This window comes from Alosa pseudoharengus, unplaced genomic scaffold (genome assembly GCF_046254945.1).
Source record: "Alosa pseudoharengus isolate Yale_2024_CS ecotype anadromous, Long Island Sound unplaced genomic scaffold, YU_APseudo_1.1 YU_APseudo_1.1_scf_4, whole genome shotgun sequence".
Taxonomy (NCBI): domain Eukaryota; kingdom Metazoa; phylum Chordata; class Actinopteri; order Clupeiformes; family Clupeidae; genus Alosa; species Alosa pseudoharengus.
The window spans coordinates 20,622,846-20,642,403 of NW_027468774.1; the positions used below are offsets into that span (position 1 = coordinate 20,622,846).

The window sequence follows — 19,558 nt, forward strand, 5'->3', positions numbered from 1 at the left end:
AGACAAGATGAGGTCAAGACACAGGTGATCCAATAAACAGGGCGAACAATCCAAAACATAATCCAACAAGCGAGGTCAAAACTTGCAGACATGGTCAAAACTAGATAAGCAAGCTCAAGATTCAAGATTCACAAGAACACGGCACAGTAGAATTCACAACAAATAATATGTCAAGGCAACAGATAGAGAGTCCTTTCATAGAGCAATGCAAATGATTGGTTGATTAGTCCCAGATGCTTTCAGTATTCTGGGGAGGCTGTGCAGGACTGGAGTGGGCGTGTCTGTCAGAGCGCTGCAGCGAGTCAGGCTTTACCTTTGTGGGAACTGCAACATGGGTGAATGTCAGCTTGAGCTAAATGACTACTGCCAACCCTAATCAGATTGGGGGCAGTATATGTTGTTACATTTCATCCTCCTCCTCCTTATCCCTTTGCAAAAGTAACCAATAATTTTATGACATAGCGCTTCTTTCATTAAGTGTCATTCGGTTTTTGTCATAAGAAGTTAGGGTTAGGATTAGGTTTAGGTTTAGGGTTAGTGTGTTAGGGTTAGGGTTAGGGTTATGGTTCATGTGTCTTGACAGTGTCATGTGTTCAAGTGTCATGTCACTTTAATGTCAATACTGTCAAGTAAACTGTTACCGAAATAACTATAAGAATACATACAATTATAAAAGCTATAACATTTAGATCTGGATAAGTATGGGAATGTGACAATGTAGGTTTTTGTTGGCATCCCCACATCATGATTATTCATTTATTTTGATTGTTTGGTGCCTACACTATTTGTGCAGCAGTAGATTAGTAAGGTAATGTTTGCTTCTTTATCTGTCCTTGAACTGAATTAGAGCAAGTAAATGGTTTGGCTGGTAATTGGTCTTCAGGTAGACAATTTTTGGTTGCACATGACTTGAGTCAGGGGGGGGAGTTTACTAGAATTAGTGTAAGATATTTAAGAGGTGCAGGCCGAAGCTAGCTAGGCCGAAGCATGACAAGCAACTGAATGCTTACCTCTACGTCTGTATGTCAAAGCCTCCAAAACAGCTCTGCCCTAATAATCCTATAACTGGATCTAAATCCAGAAATTCATGTCCAAATCAATTAAAAAAAAAAATATATGTCAATATCCTTGATTAGAATATGCATAGCAGTAGAACTGGCAAATCAGAACATTTATGAGTTATACAATTATGAATTTTATCAGATACTAATGAGACATGTAATTCCGTGGCATAATTGGCTAGGGGAGACCGGGGTTGGTTGTCACAATTTTTACTCATGCATGAATTGCTCATCTTCAAAAACTCTTTCAGCAGTAATTCCTACATGAAATGAAAGCTTGGGGTCTTGGCTTTAAATGTGTATAATTTTTACTTTTAGAGTGTATTGTAACAGGGAGCAATTAACCATCAAAGACACTCTGACACAATGTGACAATCAACCCCATCACGGGGTTGGTTGTCACAGGGTATGGGGTTGGTTGTCCCTATAGAGTTTCAATGGGATTTCAGTGATAAAATGGGATCTTAAAAATGATGTGTAACTTTTTAGTTTTTTAAGCTAGAAACTGCAAATAAGTTTTAATATGAATACTACCCCTATGATAGTTGTCGTCAATGCCCCTTATGTTTAAACAATGGGATTAAAGGAGGTGATCAGTTACTTGAATTGTCTACTGTGTTGAGAAATAAAATGAAATCATTTTCAGTGCTAAAACCTCTTTATTATCATGTAAGTTGCAAACAAAGTTGCAAACACAGTGACAATTGTGTCACAGTGACAACAAACACATGTGACAACCAACCCCACGAGCTATGTGACAACCATCCCCAACTGACCTCTTGACAAAGATGTTAACCTAGCTGCCACATGGCTTTAACTTGATAGCTAAAATATGACTCAAAATAAAGCTACTACCTTTGGCTTTTTAATGAGTGTTTTGTTTTTGAACTACTAATATCCTACAAGCTCTCAATATAAAAACAACACCAACATGAAAATTTACTCTGACCCATGAAATTTTAAAATTGTCTCCTCACCTCAATGCTGTGTGTCTGCTCAGCAAAATTCCTAGTGCAAATGAGTAAGCTATCAACGGGTAACAGTTTGATATCAAAATTTTACCACAGCATCACCTAGTGTGCCTGGAATAAGCAATGTGACAACCAACCCGTGAGACAACCAGCCCCGGTCTCCCCTATATAGTAATAATTGTCTTTCAAGCACATGACCTGGGTTTGAATCCCATTTATGTCCAAGAGGGAGCACCAGCAATGTAAATTAAATGTTTAATTACATTCTTTTTTGTAAAAGAAACTATATCAGGGGAACACTATACTATTACTATGTATTACCCTTGCTTCCTAGAAGGCAGGGAAGAGTGTATTGCAATCGGGACTGTGTGTCCATGTGTGTGTGTGTCCGCTTACATATCTTCAACAGTACTAGTCAGATCTACTTACAATCTTACAAAAGGCAGAGATGCATATCTTGGATAAATTAACACCATAGGCTTATGCTCATGACAACACCATTGCTTTACCTTTCTGTTTTCCCTTCACAGGTATGTACAACTGGTTAGTATGCTCAGGGCAACATGTGTAGACATTTTTGTAGACACAATTGTCTGTCTAAATCGTTATTTCTTAAAGGAACCGTATGTAAGATTGTGGCCAAAACTGATACTGCAATCACTTTCAAATTACTGTAGAGCACTGTATCCCCTCCCCCTCCCCCCTGACTGGCAGAGCTGGATGCAGAAACACTACTGACTTTAGTATATATAGATTAGTAGATAGGTGGAGGGTGGCGGATCAGGCCAAAACACAACATGACAACATCAACATCAGTTGAGGGCTGCAACTTCACTTTTTAAATGACAATATCCTGGCCGGACTACTGTTGTTAGTGATATAAGTATTTGAAATGAACAGGGCCATTTTATGATTAATTGAAATACATTTCTTACATACGGTTCCTTTAACATTCTGTTTCTATTTCTGGATGTTTCAAAGTAAAAATCTTTCATTTAACTCCTTGTGCATCAGTCATAGTATCGGCAACAGCTTCCCTCCTGCACAGTTAAAAGAGTCTTTAGCAGTGCTTAGGTCAAACGTCATGCCACAGGGACCACTGGTACAGATCCACTTCATGTCCCCAGGAAAGAAACCGTATTTGAATGATTTATTACGTGTGAAGAGATTCTCAGCAAGTCATTCTGCTGTATATGTTTGCATGCACATTAAAAAGAAATGTGCTGACTGCAGCCTCACTTCTCAAAGCCATTCTTTAAAACAAAATGCCATTTGGAGCAATACAATATAATATTTATGATTTTTTTTTTACTCAAAATGAGTTCACATTAAGTTAGAATGTTGTGTCACATCTCTTATGAGAAAAAAAAAATCTTTGGTTTTGTTCAGTTTCACCTGTGGACCTATCCAAGGTTTCAAGTTTTTGGGGGGAAAACGTCCAGCCCCATCCATCAAGCTGCACATGTTCCTGAATTTAACCAGTGGCTAGTCAGTGAGTTCGCCTTGAAGAAGTCTCAACAAACACTGAGACTTTAGGCATTGGGGTCTTATCTCCTGCTATCTTATTAGGAGAAAGGTGGTTAATGTTAAAAAAACAGTGGGCAATAACCTCCTCAAACCAGACAAGTCCTTAAGATTTGTTTACTCAGTGAAACACATGTCATTACCAGAGATAATAATGCCCTAAAAGCCTTTGATAGGTTTGTAAGTACAAGTTGTATAACTTGGGCTTTACAGACCAGTTATCACTGAAGTAAAACAAGCATTTAGTTATTCAGCGATGAGATTTGGGGTCTCTCAATTTGTCATGGGTTTTTTTCCTTTAATTTATGACATATTTGGCCAAGTACTTCAAGTCATTTAACTGCCTTGTTGTTTTTGACCCAAGACCTTAAGGTTATCAGACATAGTTTTGTATGAATTCTTTCCACTTGATTATGTGTGTTGGTTAACTATTGACATTGCCCCAAACAAGGCCACGAGTTTGGGGAGATAAGGGCCTGCTCCTGTCCAAAACACACATACAGAGATGACATCCTCTGGCTCCATAAGACCTGAGAGAATATGGAACAAGCACACTATCAGAATGTAACTCAATATCAGCATTACAGTAAATTGAATTCCTAAAATGACTACAAGATAAGATTGCAGAGAGAGACAGAGAGAGAGGGAGGGAGAGAGAGAGAGAGAGTGTGTGTGTGTGTGTGGGTTTACACCCCCACACCCCTGTACACACACACACACACACACCCATGTACACACTCCCATGACATCCCCCAACAGGACACAACCTATGACCAACACATCCGTGTACACCCCCCACACCCTGTACACACACACACAAACCCTTGTACACACACCCATGCACACCCCCACCCATGTACACATGCACACACACACCACACACCCACACACACACACAGACACACACACACACACACACACACACACACACACACACACACACACACACGCCCCAGCCCCCGGTCAAAAAACACGAAATGACTAAAAAAACATACAAAATGATCATAAAAAGTACAAAAATGACACTGAAACTTAACCTGACTCTCGCCAGATGAATTTCATTCCGCTTAGCTCCGCCTAGCTTCACTCACATTCATCTGGGACCTCTTCCATTGAGAGTGATTTCTGCACCCGATTTTATGGTACAGCCAATCAGGACGCAGGGCGGGAGTTTCATAGATGTGACATAGCGTAGAAGCGACTGTGAGACTGTTATCAGCGTCACGGGTTGGCTTCGATGTGAGTGGTTGAAGTAGCACGTCAATAGATGACGGACAAGTGGCTTATTCAATCATATGTAAGCATTTTTTGATTAGGCCCAGCCTTCTGAAGCAACACTCCAATGGATTGGTCCCAGATGGATGAGTGGAGCTAGGAGGAACGAAATTCATCTGGTGAGAGTCAGGTTAACTGAAACCTACAAAACTGTCAAATTCACTATTTCCCCGCAGACACACACACACACACACACACACACACACACACACACACACACACACACACATCCCCCTCCCCCAGACACATGACTCATACAAAATCATCCATCAATGCTTCACTTAAGGGAAGAGGAGAGATAGACTTCTCTGCATAGTCTGTCTGCCTCTTCACCCCCTCCATGTTTGGATACTGTCTGTCCACTAGCCACTTTTTACCACTTTCTTTCTGCCTCACTGTTTGCGTGCTATGTTAGCACATTAGCACATAAGCATAACCCCTCCCTCCATGCCATAGCCGAACTGTGGCCACACTTATACCTTTTCTTAAAATAGTTATATAGATATATAGATATATAGACTCTATTCTTGCACTGTTGCACTGTTGGACTTACTCATTTGCACTATCACCATGACCACTATCACCATTGCACTATCACCATGACACTCACTCACACAGAGCACCTTACCTTACCTTACTATGCACAGAGAATCACAGGCTCAGTCCCTGTCTCAGTCACTGCAAGCGCCTCTTGATTGATTAATCACCACTATGTGGATACTGTTTTTAGAATTGATTTAGATTAAGTGTTTGTATAATTTATCTATCTATCTATCTAATCTATCTAAAAGCACACCGCCACATTCAAACAACCTGTCAGACTCAATTGATGACAAGTTCAAAACCCGGATGTCCCGCCTTCACAGGAAATCAAACACCTTTGCCGGAAGTCCCGTCTTAATCAACCGGAAGTCCCGCCCACCTGTCACTTTTTAATTTAATTGTAACTTGAAGGAAGGTATTTCTCTATCTCTCTAATGCCCTTGTTTGGATAGTTTTGATGTTACAGTGCAAAAATCCAAAATATAACTGCCAATACAAGCACACAAGTCGAATCACTGTATGCTTTCTGAGGGGGAGAAAGGCAAATATTCTTATCATATTCTGCATTCCGTTATGCCAGGAAATATAGTGAAGTGTTGGAAATTCAAACAGATTGTTTCCATTTATGAGAGTTCCTTCTTTCCTTGCCTGTTTTTGTTGTGACTTTCAATTGTTATTTTCAGTTGGTATTGTCATTGTTGTATTTTAATGTATAGATTTGTGGAGGTCAGTATTATATGGAAGTGTGAATTATATTTAGAATCCTTAGGCTATCAGCTTGATTGTTTTCAATAATGATTTAGAAGTCTCCCTGGCCAAGCCCACAGATGACCTTTCTGACAAGGCACTTAGGTTGTATTTGCATAATGTCCTTCATAAATCCTTTTACTCATAAAATAAATAGGTCTTTACTATGTAGGAGATTGACATTCTTCGGTATACGTTAGGCCTATGTATTTAATAATGATTAAGACATTCTTATTTAGACATTAATTGGAAGTGCAAGAGTTTTTTGGTTTAGAAGTAAACTGTCAGTAGTTACCAGTCCCTTTACAAATATTTTGTTTTCAGAACGAAACATCATGTGGTCTACTTCCTTGACCCATTCTGAGAACTCTTCAGCAAATTCAGCGAAGGCCCTCTTTGCTGTCCTATCTCAAACTACAGAATGTAGAGGGCAGTTTGCAACATCCAAGACACCGCAACCTTCCACTGCTTCCTTTCTCCTGAGTCCTTCACCTCCCCTGTGTTTGCCACCACGTTGTGTTTACTTCCTCCAACCTCTACCTCTCTGTCCCACCTCCTTTCACTGCTCTGTATATCTCTCTCCACCCACCTTTCCCCCTTCTTTCCCTCTTGAGGCTTATCAGCAACACTCTCGTGCTCCATGTAGGGGAGGATAGAGTGGGCGGTTATCGAGGGGGGGGGGGAATTATTATCCGCAGATTCCTGAATGCTCTCCAGAACCGACCTGTCCCAAGGATGTCGAAGTCAGAGTCCAAGACAGAGCTGTACGACCTTCCTACCACTGAACCTGCAGGTAGTCCAGATGGGCCAGTGAAGAAGCCGAGCAGACGAGCTGCTCTGTTCCTGCGCTACGTCCAGCCCTGCCTGGCCGAGCTGCTGGGCTCCACGCTTTTTATCTTCATTGGCTGCCTCTCGGTGGTGGAGAACGTCAGCGGCACTGGGAGGCTCCAGCCTGCCCTGGCTCACGGCCTGGCACTGGGCATCGTCATCGCGGTGCTGGGGGAGATCAGGTATGGAGGGACAGGGAGGGAACGGGGGGAGATCAGGTATGGAGGGACAGGGAGGGAACGGGGGGAAAGGCGGAGGGGGGGGGTCAGAGGGGGCACCAGTTAGGGGTAGGACCAGCTATAAAGAATGGGGAGAGGTGGGGGCTATAGGAGACTGCAGGGGTGTGGGTAGGTTGGGGGGCATCCCCTATATGTTGCAAGGTCACCGGGAGTTTAGTTTTGAGTAGGAATTTATTAAGCACACCTACCTGTGCTAAACTGCATGTAAGTGTCAATGCTGGCATTCAGTTTAGTAGCCTTAAGTGTCCAGTGTATTTCAGTCATCCAATAAGTTCAAGAAACTGTAACTGATATTTCTGAAACATTTTTGATTACATTTGAAAAACTGGTCTAAATACATCCCTTAAGTGCTTAGTATTAACCTGATAAAGGTAACAAACATAGTACTGGTATATTATTTTGGCATTGGTCTAATGCTATCTTACAGCATGGCAATACATTCCATGACAGGTTTCATGTAGTAAGTGGAAGTACATTGATAATATCCGACCTGCAAAATAAATGTAACATACCCAAGTTAAGGCATTAAGCTATATGGTAGTACTTAGTACCCGATAGTACTTTCATATTTGTATCACACTAGTAAAAAAAGGAGTACAAACTATTGGCCATATATAGTTTATTACATATCATATTTACAACCCCAAAACAGAAAAAGTTGGGACGTTGTGTAAAATGTGAATAAAAACAGAATGTAATAATCTGCGAATCTCTTAAACTCATATTTAGTTGCAAAAAGGACACAGACAACATATCAAATGTTGAAAATGACAAATTTGACTATTTCATGACAAATATATGTTAATTTTGAATTTGATACCAGCAACATGTTTCAAAAAAAGTTGGGACGGGGGTAACAACATGCTGGAAAAGTTGTGTAATGATAAAGAAAACAAAAGGAGGAATGTTTCACAACTAATTAGGGTAACTGGCAACACGATTGAGCATGAAAAAGAGCATCCCAGAGAGGCAGGATCTCTTAGAAGTTAAGATGTAGGGGTATTCATCCCTCTGTGTAAACCTGTGTGGACAAATGATGAAACAATGTAATTTTAATGCTTTGAAATTGTGAAGTATTTTGGGAGTTCATCATCTACATGACATATTATTATTAAAACATTCAGAGAATCCAGAGAAATCTTTGCAAACAAGATAAAAGAGCTGAAAACAAATTGGATGGTTGTGGTCTTTTGGAACTTAGATGGCACTGCATCAAGACAGTGACCTGTTTCCAGACCTGTCATTGTATGGGCTCAGGAAAACCTCTGACATTGTCTATGTGCATAGTTTGATATTCAATTCAAAAACAGCCAAAATTGTAACATCTAATATTGTATTGAGACATGCTACAGAAAATACCACCGTCTTATCTGCTCCTGAGCTTGTTTAAAATGGACTGAGGTAACATGGAAAAAGGTCCTGTGGTTACACCAATCAAAATTTGCCATTCTTTTTGGAAATCATGGACTCATGTGGGCTAAAGAGGAGAGGGCCTATCCAAGTATTCAGCCTATCCAACTTGTTTTAGTGCTCAGTTCGATACCCAACATCTATGATGGTGTGGAGGAGCATTAGTGCCTACAGCATGGGCATCTTGCACATTTGGCAAAGTACAATCAATTCTGAACGATGTATACAGGGTTTGAGCAACATATACTGCCATCCAGGCAATGTCTTTTCCAGGGAAGACCTTGAATATTTCAGGAAAACAATGCCAAAATGAATTCTGCACATATTTAAATAGTATTTCTCCATAGAGGAATAGTCTGGGTGCTAAGATGGCCTATCTGCAGTCCAGAATTGTCAAATTAGGTGCATAATGGAAGAAAAACATGACTAAGAATACACCATATTGGGGAGTTATGGGACAACATTTCATTCTGAAAACACTAGCAAATGGTCTCCTCAGTTTCTAAACATTTACAGAATTGTGTTAAATGAAGAGATGAAGCAGCACAGTGGTAAACATGCTCCCGACCCAACTTTTTTTGAAAAATGTTTCTGGCATCAAATTCAAAATTAACATATGTTTTCCATGAAATAGTCCAAATTTTCATTTCCAACATTTGATATGTTGTCTATGTCCTTTTTGCTGCTAATTATGGGTTTATACTTGTATATGATCACATTCTGTTTTAATTACACAATATCCCAACTTTTTCTGTTTTGGGGTTGTATATAATTTTTCTCTGAAACCCACATACAGTGGTGGCCACTTCAACCCAGCAGTGTCCGTGTCGGCGTGCATGATTGGCGGTCTGAAGGTCATTCTGCTTCTCCCCTACATCCTCTCCCAGTTGTGTGGTGGCATGATTGGAGCCGCACTGGCCAAGGTGAGAGTCCCGACACAGATGGAACCACTACTGACTGAGGACAAAACGTCGATTTCCACATTCCTGCCTTATCTGATGTAGTTAAAATGAGCATCCCCAGTTATAGTTATCTTTCTTATCGCAACGTTTGAACATTTCTGTCTATGTCTGCACCCTCCTCTACAGACTATTAAGCTGTAAAAGGATTAGGCGGTCGAGGCTTTGCTGATTTCAGACCGGTTTCGAACTGGGTTTTGCTCTTTCACTGCCAGATTTCACCATCCTTCTAGAAATTCAGATACACAAAAATTTGACTTTTTACATTAGGAGTAGGAGTACCCTACTTAAATGAAACATACGCCTCTTGTCCTCTTATAGTTATGTGCATAGGCTATCTACAGCCTTTATGTAAACTTTTGAGGCAGAACCCTTATGTACATAATTCACGTCCCACAGGCCGTTTCGCCGGTGGAGAACTACGACAATTCGTCTGGCGGGGCCTTTACCACGGTGCAGGCCGATGTGCAGATAGGCCGGGCAGTCGGGGCAGAGACAATCATGACCCTGTTCCTGACCATGGTGGTGTGCATGGGAGCGGTGAACGGCAAAACCCGCAGCGTGCTAGCACCCCTCTGCATCGGCTTCACTGTCGCTGCAGACATCCTGGCAGGGTGAGAACAGATCCAGACGGCAGACCACCATCCCATTACCCAGATCTTTATTCATGTTTATTTCCTTAAAACTTTAGTATGAACTAAGGCAGTTTGACCCTATAGTCTTGCAGACTGCAGTGAACAATTTAAAGAACCACTACTTAACTAACTATTTAACCTTTGGTAATTGGTAAGGTAATGTTTACGTAAACATGCACACCGCTGACTTACACAAATAGTCAAAATGAAGAGGGAATATATTTTGTATGCTGTCACAAAAATGTTTTCTGAAACTGAGCTATAAAAACTGTTCACATAAATTCCTTCATGTGTGTTTCAGAGGAGCCATTTCTGGGGCCTGCATGAATCCAGCCCGAGCTTTCGGCCCTGCGGTGGCTGCCAACTACTGGACCTACCACTGGATCTACTGGGTCGGCCCTATGGCTGGAGCTGTGATTACCGGCAGCATCATTAAGTAAGCCCTGGACTTCTCAATATGGACAACAATACAGCCCACATTCACTTATTCACGGATGAAAGGCACATCTTCTAGCTGTTTACTATATTTAATACAGATTCTATCCATGCACATTCATTAAATGCATATTTGCATGAACACACAACAGCATTTCAGAATCTAGGTTGATAGGTTGACACAAATGAGTCAGTTTGTCACTTTCTTATCTTATATTACTATACCTCAAATGTACCACTTGGTACATGTTTGTGGCATGGTCAGCATGAAAATAGTCTGTGGGCCAGTTCCACAGAAAGACTACACTCTAAACCTGTTGTCTGACCAGACTCTAACTATGACTCTAACTATGGCTGTTTTCTTTCTGAGGTTGCTGATTGGTGATGAGAAAGTTCGAGTTTTCTTGAAGTGACCCAAGACCTACACCTTGATCATATGAATGGAAAATTCTGGACATTTCATAATCTGAATCTGTACATACAACACTGAATTAGTTGCACTTCTTTTTTAAACGTGTATTTGAAATTGAATACCTTGCCAATGTATGTTTCTTTCTGAAAAGTTATATGATTACATATAATTGCCTACAAAAGTACAATCCCCTATGCTGCTACTTTACTGACATTTATATCTCACACATGCCTGTTTCTGTTAAGATTTTTAAAATGTGCACAAAATGAAATGCAAAAGATTGTCTTAAATGACTGAATAATAATAATGATAATATATAGTCATGAGTTATAGTACTTTATAGCACAGGTCTGTCATACTTTATGTTATTGTCTTTTGTTTACATTTCCATGAGTTCATGTTAAAACAATAATAATCTAATTTGTGATGTATTTACATGTCCTTTTCTGATGCTGGTGTGGCATATTTTTAAGATATAAATAATAATAATAATTATTATTATTATTATAATTAACAATAATAATAATATGCCTAATAATAATAATAATAACATGGTAAAATTATAATTTATATAATTTAAATTATAATAACCGCAGGCTATGGATTTCAGAAAGTACATTAAATCCACAATAACATGTTACTTAGATTATTACACTAAAACAGAATAACGATAAAATATCTAGATTAAGCCTACACACAATATCAATATAGACTCATCAAAAATTAGCAATACATTTATAAACACAAAAATTGTTATTTCATGTGTTATCAGTACTGTGAAAACACTGAATTAGTTAATGTTTTCTCTTTTCTGGGATTTTTCCATACCCTTTTGAAGCACTGCATTGCAACAAATTCAGAGTTTGAAATTTAACTCAAGTCAAGTAAAATGTATTATAACTCTCTCTCTCTCTCTCTCTCTCTCTCTCTCTCTCTCTCTCTCTCTCTCTCTCTCTCTCTCTCTCTCTATCTATCTCTCTCTCTCAACTTGATTGTAATTTTGAGCAAAGATAATGAAAGCATGTTCAGTATTTGGATGCATAAAAGTTGGTGCTCATGATTTCTTTTGCTTGCTTTTATCATCCAAATTGGGAGTAAGATTATTTATATAACCACTGGTAAATAAAGCAATAAGACTCCAAACAAAAACAGAAGCCATGTTTGTATTATATGTCATATATTTGGATTTATGTACATGATCTGTTTGCTTTTTTTGTTGGTATTTGAGAGTAAAATGTGTTGAGTTAAGGACAAATATGATTGATCATGCAATATCATGTACAGTACAATACTGTATACAATAGTTGCAAGGCTTCTTTTGAAACAAATAACACTGCATTTCTGAATCAAAATATTAATAAAAGTGTAAAACTCACAACATCACAAACATCTGCTGAAAGGAATGGATACCTGCTGTGTTGCTTTGCTATTGACAAATACATAATTTCAACAGTTAGATGAAATCAACTGGAAGTTAATACAATGTTTTGAGTGTCTTTTGGTCTTTATATTGACAGTGGTATTTAACATATCCACTGGTACCATCACAGTAATCTCACAAATAACAGTTCAGGTACTCTCCAACTTGTGAAAATTGATGCTCAAACAAGAACTTTACAATATAGTCAGAATGTATCACATATTCAGTGGCATCAAGATTAAACGTAACCAAGGCCAGTGCATTGTTTGAAATGTTGGTTGATGTTTTGTGGCGGAAATGATAGCCTCTGTTTTCCAAGTTAAACATTCTAATCTCAGGCTTAACATCCCCTTGGCCAATAGCCCTCCCGGCCATGCCTATAGTGCCCGCTAGTATCAGCTTTAAAACCAAACCTATGTCCTTGTATAAAGGCCACTGAAGCAATTTGTCTACATGTCTCCTCTAACCTGTCAAAGTTCAGCTGATTACCAAGCCTGACGAAAGACGCCAGGACGCACCCCTGTGACTGTATCTGCTCTGTTTATAGAGCTCTCCAGCTCATTTACCCCTGCAGAGGTTCATCGCGGTGGAGTGTTTTGAACAGGTCTGAGACCAGCATGACAGAGGAGCTCCAGCTCCACGACATGGAGAGCAACTTGGACGCAGACACCAAGAGGCGAGATGGCGGCCGCCCCACAGGCACCTACGATCGGCTGATCCAGCCATGTGTGGCCGAGCTGCTGGGCACAGCTTTCTTCGTGTTCGTCGGCTGCGTCTCGGTCATCGAGAACGTAGAGGCGGCAGGGAGGCTGCAGCCAGCCCTGGCACACGGCCTGGCGGTGGCTGTCCTGGTGGCCTGCTTGGCAGAGGTCAGGTGAGGAGCGTTTGGGAACAGTGCCACACTGATTGCCATCTTTTGTAGATAGATAGATAGATAGATAGATACTTTATTGATCCCCAGGGGAAATTCAAGAAATTGTGGTCCTGTTTACAGTGCATTGTGGTCCTGTTTACAGTGGCAGGGCAAGTTAATTAGGACAACACACCTTGCGCGTGTGTGCAACCGGCAGGATATCTTGATAAGATAATAGAATGTTGTAAAAAGAGTATTTTTTTCCTACTACATTTCCTACTGAATCTGATGTACAGACTTCCTTTCAAAGACATTTTTTTACGGGTTTATGTCATCATTAATTCTTCAATGTGTGAATGTATGTTTTAAGATACAGGTAAGGTATATGCAAGGATAATAACTTTTTAGTACTAGCAGTTTATATGACAATTCAGATAAAGACCATAAAAAAGTATTTTTATCTGTTCCTTACTCAGTGGAGCCCATTTTAACCCACCATTCACTCTGGCGGTGTACCTCTGTGGTGGCATCCCGATGAAAATGGTGGTGCCATACATTGTGTGCCAGCTGATCGGGGGAGTGCTGGGGGCAACCATGTCAAAGGTGACTGTCTAGCTAACAACCTCATAAAAACATCTGTATTCTTCCACAAAATAATAAAAAAATCCACAGAAAATCTCATCTTTTTCACTCTAATTTTCCTAATCAACAGAATAAAAGAATGGGTTTTTTGATCAGGTGATGACATCAGCAGAACACTATGCCACTGCTGAGGGTGCAGCGTTTGCTGTGGTCCAATCAGACACGCAGGTGATGGCAGCCGTCTTTGGAGAGGTGGCCATGACGTGTCTGGTCACTACCGTGGTGCTGATGAGTGCGGTCAACTCTAAGAGCAAGAACCCCATGGCACCCTTCCTGATTGGCTGTACTGTCATCGTCAACATCTTGGCGGGGTGAGTGATTAGGCTATACAGCCAGGCACAGCAAGTGAGGAATCCCCCTATCTGACCACAGTGCATATGGTGCACACACACAGACAGTACAATCTTGAATGGACCACATCTATACACTGTGCAGTGCTTGGACACTGATTGGATATCATGACATGAAATGTCCTGAATTCTTTCACTTCAGAAGTATGTTTGACCCACAGCTTTGATCAAACATTTTGCTTGCATTTTTTAATCTTATTCAGATTCTAAGGTCTTGTGTAAAACACTTTGTGTCAGTTAGAGAAAAGCAAATCCTTCTTCTTAAAAGTTACTATTTAAAGAAATGAAAGTGCCCCATTTCACATGTTGTCTTTTGTCTGTGTGTTCATCCCATCAGGGCTGATGTGTCCGGCACCTGCTTGAATCCCGCCAGGGCTTTGGGCCCAGCAGTGTTGACGGGGCACTGGACGTACCACTGGGTGTATTGGGTGGGTCCTCTCTCAGGGGGTCTGGTGGCTGTGGTGTTGGTGAGGTAAGGTCTTTAGCTAACCAAGAACATTTCAATCAATGTATACAGTATACATGGGTGTTTTGTTTAACCTAATGGTGTGCTAAACAATGCAGCAATAAAGTTCCCTTTGCAGTAAAGACAGGTAAATTAATTTGCCCTCATTTGCTGTTTTAGGCTTTTGCTTGGGGATCAGAAACTACGCGTCATCTTCAAGTAAACTTTTAGTCCTTTACTACTCTCCAGCCCAGTAAAACAATGTTTTTTGTGCTTTTCCGCTCACTTTTGTGTTATTCCTGTACTGTATATGAGTTAATCTGATAATCAGACCTACTGCACCAAGGATATTATCTTAGAACACAGAATAATTCAAAGTGAATGATGAGTGTCCCTCTCTTCTCGCTTCGTGTTCCTCTCCACTTTTAAAATGGCATTTTGCAGCTGCTATTGACGAAGAGGTTCCCAGCTCCAAGACCTCCCATGATTTTTGATAGAAAGCTCATCACAGCTAACACACGGCAGTGTAGTACTGTAGAACACTTTAAACAGGCACTGGCCAAATATAGGTATCAAAAGGCGTGTTGAATGTTGTATTCATTGTTATTGTATGTTATTCTGACTATAAAACTCCAATAAAAGTTTTCATCACTACCATCTCTCAGATGTCATTTAACACAAAGGACATGAAGGAGTACAAATTGTTGCCTATTTAATGCTTTCACAGTTTCAAAACGTAATATTTCTAAGAACATTGAGAACAGTTCTTTTTGTAATACTTTGCATATATATTTCAGTAGACTACATCAAATCAAAGCCCAGAATGTTGTTGCCACTGTAACGCTGCCAGAATTAGGTTTGCAACAATACGTCAGTGTTCTGGAGCCAGCCTCCAAGCATGAATGATCTGAACTGACAGATTACTACATCAAGAAAATTAATGTCCCAAGTTTCTTGAATACTCACAAGCATCTGTTTCTGTCTTTCTGTGTGAAACAAAACACTTTCAAGGCGTCTTTGAAGGGTGAATACCGCAACAGGTGTGATCAAAAAGGGAGGCGTGCACCGTATTATTTGACGTGATTTACTTTTGAATCACTTCTGGCATCTGAAGTCTTACCAAAACTTGATTACAGAACTAATGTTGATGCAAGACAGGGGCAGAAAAATGAGCAGCCCGATTTGGCTTTTGTAAGACTCCCCACATTGTCACTGCTGTGCGGTACTCTGGGGTCCGACTCTGCGGGGTCCACACTGTTCTCTTGTGCTCGCTCACAGCAGTGGCCACATGGGAACGGCTCTCCACAGTGCTGCCCTAAACTAATTACGGCTCACCGACCACGCGGACCCCTGCCTGCAGCTCCAGACTGGAGCCCCCAGGCCTCTCCTGGTGCTCCTGACCGGGAGGCTCCCAGACAACCCGCTGGCAGAGACCTGGGAAGGCTGCCACATGGCAAGTTTTTTACACACTCAGATTTGGACACATTTTGTATGCCAAGAGGATGGTGAGTATTGAATTAGATCTAATTCAAACTCAAGACTCAAACTTTAATTCTCATTTTAGAGACTTTTAATATGTGTACTTTCTTATTCCATACATTATCATATGTATAGCCTAAATTCTATAGATTACAAAGAGGATGGTGAGTGGACTTTTAATATATGTGTACTATCTTATTTCATGCATTATCATATGTGTATATTCTATAGATTACAAATCATTGTTGAGTAAAATTTCACTTGCTCTGTGTTCTTTATAAAGGAAATGTAATCTTAGTTGCCAATCATCACAGGCAAACAATATGATAATATTTTGTTAGACATCACTCACATCACTTTTCCAAATGTGAAAATGACAATAAATCCTTAAATTTGACCTTACATTTTATGTGCCTCAAAGAATATGAAGTGCAGCATTGTTCTCTTTATCAAAATCCTGACATTCATCCTCACTAACACTACAAATATTGCAATTGCTCAAATAACGGCTATTATCCCACCTCCACTAACTTCTATTCTACTACTATTCCACTCTTCTACTTCTGCGAAGGATTGTACATTCCTATCTTTTAACAAACATATGGTGGAAAATACTGGGGAGTTAGAAAAAAGTGACACTAGACTTTCATGAGGTTATGACTTCATATCTGTGCCGCAGAGAGAATGACTTTTTAAACTGTGTCCCTGTGGTTTTTGGAGCGGCAGAAGCACATTTCTTTGCAGGGAGTTGGACTGCAGTACTGATGGCATAGGGAGAGAGGACTGCGGGAGTGGTTAAGTTAATGCCTCCAACCCAGCAAGGAACCGACCCAAAAGACATCTCCTGTTCTTTGCTGAATCTTCGCCCCGCCGTGCAATCATGGGACCCTGAAGCTTTCACAGGGGACAGCGGAGATGACAATGATCATTATGTCAGTAGGGAGACTTGTCACGCTACGACTATTGTCCATGCCGCATTCAATCCAAAGTCATTTACACTTTCATTGGTGCCTATTTAGTCCCCATAAAAAGTTCGAGACAGCAATTTGTGAATCCTGTTCAGCCAAGTAGAAGTGTGGAGACGGAGGCGGTGTGTGTGAGTGTGTGTGTAAGGGGGGTGGACGGGTGTGGGGGAGGGGGAGGCCAGAGTTTTCTTTAAAAGTCAATTATTTGTTCTCTGAATTGGGGAGGTGCCCACTGAAGGCCCTATAGTTTGGGCTTTGGGCTCTTTAACATCTATTCTCTCTCTTTTCCCAAGCCGTGACCCTGGAGCCAGTGGAGCCACTGCAGAAGGGCTCCGTCAGACCCCTGGGTGCTGTGCCTTCACAGAGGACACATTTGTATCTCATTTTACGGCAGGGCTGCTCTATTCAGCCATCAGATCTGGGGATAATAGGCTAGTGGTCTGGTGAAAAATGGATGCCCGATTTAGCTCACTGGAGGTTGGAGAAACGATTGTCAGCAGGCAGGAAGCCAGTACATAAGAATAAGAAATAGGGGAACACATTCACACATTCAAACCAGAAAAAAATTATAAAATATTTTGTTTTCTCATGCTATGTGTGCTATAATTAAGTTTAACTTCATCTCGTATGTGTCTAATGATTTATGTCGCTTCAGCAGCACACACGGACAGCTATTCATTTTGTTAGACTCATTTAAGCAGAATGTAATAAGACATAGGTAAGTCACTGGAATGCTGAGAAAACCAAAGGTGCATGTGTCATAGCATAATCTAAACGCACGTAATGTTTTTAAAATAGCACTCTTAACATGCGAAGATAAGAGTTTTTTACAATGCAACAACATTATGCTAAATCAGGCACTGTTCAAGTTGTGAGGTCCCCACCAACCTTGCAGGGGCCTATACGGAGCCTCGAAGATAATATAGTGATAATGTGAGGTTGAATTGATGTGTTGGTCTGCAAGCACTTGCAAACACTCTATTTCCCTCAAGGGATATTCAGTAAGCACAAGTGATCCCCTTTGAGAACAATACCTAAGCGATACAATTATCTAACAAAACCCTGTGGAGAATCATGCTGCGTTAGTTGTCTCATAAAATGACTAGTTATTCAGAATAGTCACATCAGTGTAAAAAAATGGATGCATTCCATTTGTCAACAAGTCATAAGAACAAAATGCGACCTGGAAAACAACTCGGGAGGACAAATGGAAAACACCATGAATGCCCTTCTCTGCTAGGTCATTATATCCCATTCACATATCCGCAGTGTGAGTGCTGTAAACACAACACAACACATTCTGCCATAGCCTACTGCCATTCTGCATTTAAGCAATAAGCCCCAAGAGGCCGTAGGTTACACTGATTATACAACAGCTAAGGGGTGTTATATAATGTAACCTACGGACTCCAGTGGCTTATGTAGTTACTACATATATCAGGCAATATTTCATAAAATAAAGGCACAGCAACAAGAAATGTAACGATTTATTCATAGATAATCATTCTTCCGCCAAGAAATATATTTCCTCTATCAACGTTGAAACGCAGCAACTGTAACTTCTGTATCAAGTTGTGGTAGCGCAGTAATATAGAACGAAATGGTCAAGGTTTATGTTTGTGCTCATTATACAACGGCATCGAACACAATTTAGCCAATCACAATCAAGGACTGGAACTATCAGTTGTAGAAACTTGCTTAACCATTTATTTTTTGAATAACTTGACCTTGGTAGATTATCTTTTTGTATTTGTACCCTGTAAATAGCAAATAAAGGATTCCACATAACACTTTAGGCATCTAACACCACTAAATGCATCTGATTTTCAAATTGTAGCTCATTTTTGCGAATGCAGGAAAACAAAGCATGTGAAGTCTTAACACACACAAACACAGAGCAAGACAGACACATGTACACTCACTGAAAATAAAATAAGAAAATAAGAAGAATTACTTATTTCACCCATAAACTACTTAATACGGCACAACATGTAATAACCAATACAATAATTCTCTTATATTGTAAATACTAGACAATCATTTGGAATTACAGTAGTTATTACATAATACCTATACAATATATCACAATGGAATCATATCACTACCTTGCATTACCTTGCAGGTTTGGTCCCATATCCATACAGTTTATTCTGCATTGGATATAATGTTCATTTAAATACCATCCACTGAAACAAAGAACATCTCATCTTTCTGTCTCTCTTTTTTGCTATGAAGTGTACAGTATGTGTTGGTGGTATTGGTTGAGTTGAGGAGAACACCCTCTTGTCCAATGAAGACAATGTACTGGACCCCTGTCTCGCTGTCCATCAGTGCAGCGAGATGCCCTGTGGCTCTAGGGATAGGG

At 40.3% G+C, this 19,558-nt stretch overlaps 2 protein-coding genes across 2 annotated transcripts; both read left to right on the forward strand.

The window, feature by feature from the left end:
* Nucleotides 1-6,856: 6,856 nt before the first annotated feature.
* LOC143101946 (aquaporin-8-like) lies at nucleotides 6,857-11,307 on the forward strand. Its single transcript, XM_076265251.1, has 5 exons — nucleotides 6,857-7,131; nucleotides 9,395-9,521; nucleotides 9,957-10,171; nucleotides 10,494-10,628; nucleotides 10,998-11,307. Exons 1-5 carry the CDS (start codon nucleotides 6,857-6,859, stop codon nucleotides 11,038-11,040), a joined length of 795 nt encoding a protein of 264 aa, XP_076121366.1. The 3' UTR covers nucleotides 11,041-11,307.
* Nucleotides 11,308-13,076: 1,769 nt separating this feature from the next.
* Nucleotides 13,077-14,972, forward strand: aqp8b (aquaporin 8b). The gene is made up of 5 exons (XM_076265253.1): nucleotides 13,077-13,333; nucleotides 13,789-13,915; nucleotides 14,051-14,265; nucleotides 14,642-14,776; nucleotides 14,930-14,972. The coding sequence occupies exons 1-5, from the start codon at nucleotides 13,077-13,079 to the stop codon at nucleotides 14,970-14,972; spliced, it is 777 nt and encodes a 258-aa protein (XP_076121368.1).
* Nucleotides 14,973-19,558: the final 4,586 nt, after the last annotated feature.

What these genes read in the sequence shown, in the direction of transcription:
- LOC143101946 (XM_076265251.1), top strand. Translation starts at nt 6,857, where the DNA reads ATGTCGAAGTCAGAGTCCAAGACAGAGCTGTACGACCTTCCTACCACT. An exon ending in TTGGAGCCGCACTGGCCAAG is followed by an intron (nt 9,522 to 9,956) that starts GTGAGAGTCCCG and finishes CACGTCCCACAG; the next exon opens with GCCGTTTCGCCGGTGGAGAA. An exon ending in GCTGCAGACATCCTGGCAGG is followed by an intron (nt 10,172 to 10,493) that starts GTGAGAACAGAT and finishes TGTGTGTTTCAG; the next exon opens with AGGAGCCATTTCTGGGGCCT.
- aqp8b (XM_076265253.1), top strand. Translation starts at nt 13,077, where the DNA reads ATGACAGAGGAGCTCCAGCTCCACGACATGGAGAGCAACTTGGACGCA. An exon ending in GCCTGCTTGGCAGAGGTCAG is followed by an intron (nt 13,334 to 13,788) that starts GTGAGGAGCGTT and finishes TTCCTTACTCAG; the next exon opens with TGGAGCCCATTTTAACCCAC. An exon ending in ATCGTCAACATCTTGGCGGG is followed by an intron (nt 14,266 to 14,641) that starts GTGAGTGATTAG and finishes TCATCCCATCAG; the next exon opens with GGCTGATGTGTCCGGCACCT.